General features: G+C 29.7%; 1 protein-coding gene across 1 annotated transcript; it reads right to left on the bottom strand.

The window, feature by feature from the left end:
- Window positions 1-1,294: 1,294 nt before the first annotated feature.
- LOC106712110 (UDP-glucosyltransferase 2-like) lies at window positions 1,295-1,803 on the bottom strand. The gene is made up of 2 exons (XM_045682323.1): window positions 1,599-1,803; window positions 1,295-1,521 (listed from the first exon to the last, which is right to left on the bottom strand). Exons 1-2 carry the CDS (start codon window positions 1,801-1,803, stop codon window positions 1,295-1,297), a joined length of 432 nt encoding a protein of 143 aa, XP_045538279.1.

Genomic DNA, 1,803 nt, shown 5'->3' with positions numbered 1-1,803 from the left:
ACGTTCATGAAATATTAAATAAAGTGAAGAATAAAATATGTAAAAACAGAAGTCTACACAAATATGACAGATATTACAAACGAAATGATATGTTTTTAAATTAAAGAACCCGCATAAAATAAGCACTGGCTGTTTATAAAGAAGTTTCAAGAAATGTTTAATTTAAACTTAATTTTTTCTTACTACGAAGTAGTTACATACTCTTTGACTCGATGGTTCTCTGATAGTTTAGTTATAAATAGAGAGTAACAAATTTAAAATGTTATTATTTAAAATTTGCTTTTGCATACCTGGTTATACATATTTTAACCTTTTTTTTACCGTAATCTCCTGACGTGGGTGGTCAGAGACTTTATTAACGTGTACATTATTAATTGCGGTTCAATTAGGTACAATTCATATTTCAACGTTAAGGCCCTTTATAAATACTCAAATATTTGGAACCAGGCGATTTCAGTATCCAGATGACTAACGCAAAACAATTTCATATAGGTTCATACACAGTCGACTAGTCAACCGAACAGACGACTCGCGTCTACGATTTAAAGCCGTTTATACGGAGCTCGATGCTTGTGACGCCTCATGTATGGAAAAATAGCAACGGAGACAAGCGCAAACTTGTGTACGACAGGCCTTAGTCAACTAAACCGAAAAAAAAAACCCGTAAATTATCTCCGAAAAATTCAATCATCAATTAAAAAAATTTCGATATAAAATAATATATTTGGAAATAAATATACGAAAGTCGTTACAAATAACGTGTTAATGTTTATTTTAACATCTTTTATTAAATAATAAATAACAATGAGGTTTAAAAATAAACTTTATAAAAATCGTAACAAAAACAACAAGTAAAAAGAGTAAATAGAATCGATTGTAAAATCTGTGAAATTTAAATGTTTCAGTTCGACGAGGAACTCCAGTACGAATTGCGTGATTTACCCAGTGCAAAATTTCAATGCTGGGTGGTATCGTTCGATTGTAATAAATGGATGATAATTCTCTTACTTTTATACGGTATCTAAAAATAATATAAGAAAATTCACATTATTATTACAAATTAAATAGTCTGCTTAAAGATAAAAACAAGTTTATTTTATCTGAAGATTCGAATGCTGAAATATTGTTATTTTTTGAGTTGTTATAACCTATTTCTCAAAGAAAATTTTGGACTAGACTTTCGGCAGTGGAAGAACAAGATTAGCCACAAACATTTCAGAAAAACGGATCATTTGTGATCTGGTTTGGCGATTCCACTATTCATATTATAATCAAAATAAATTATATTTGTATTTTACCTGGGATTATGCAGCATTTCTTCAATCGCATTTTTTATTGATACTACCGTCGCTTTGCTAGAAAAATCAATTTTCTTTCCATATCCCTCTTTCACAGCTCTATGAACATTAGTAAATTGATCGGCAAATATTGGTATTCCAATAATTGGTACACCAAAGTATATTGCTTCAGTCAGAGAAAGTATACCACCCTGAGTAATAAAAATGATGCAGTTTTGATGCGCTAAAATATATTTATAAATCAATAAACATTTAAATAAGTATCATTAATTAAAATTTTGATCCCAAAATAAAAAGTACCCAAAATACTTTGCTGTGGTGCCCATTTAATGATGTGAACATTATTAGGTAAGTCCGGATATTCCGATTCCAATTTCCAAATGACAGTTTGTTTTAATTTCCTTAACATATCAATAAATTCTTGCTTAAATTCATCTGGTAGATCTTTACTTTTCAAATGCGACCCTAAACTGAAATATATGACTCCATATTTTGCGTTGTCCAT

Source organism: Papilio machaon, chromosome 18 (assembly GCF_912999745.1).
Source record: "Papilio machaon chromosome 18, ilPapMach1.1, whole genome shotgun sequence".
Taxonomy (NCBI): Eukaryota; Metazoa; Arthropoda; class Insecta; order Lepidoptera; family Papilionidae; genus Papilio; species Papilio machaon.
Note: the sequence above shows the minus strand (reverse complement) of the source record. Positions and strands in the feature narration are given on the sequence as shown.

Bases quoted from the DNA above. Each gene is read 5' to 3' on its own strand.
- LOC106712110 (XM_045682323.1), bottom strand. From the start codon at position 1,803: ATGGACAACGCAAAATATGGAGTCATATATTTCAGTTTAGGGTCGCAT. The intron at 1,522-1,598 runs GTACTTTTTATT...AATATATTTTAG, and splicing joins ACCACAGCAAAGTATTTTGG to CGCATCAAAACTGCATCATT.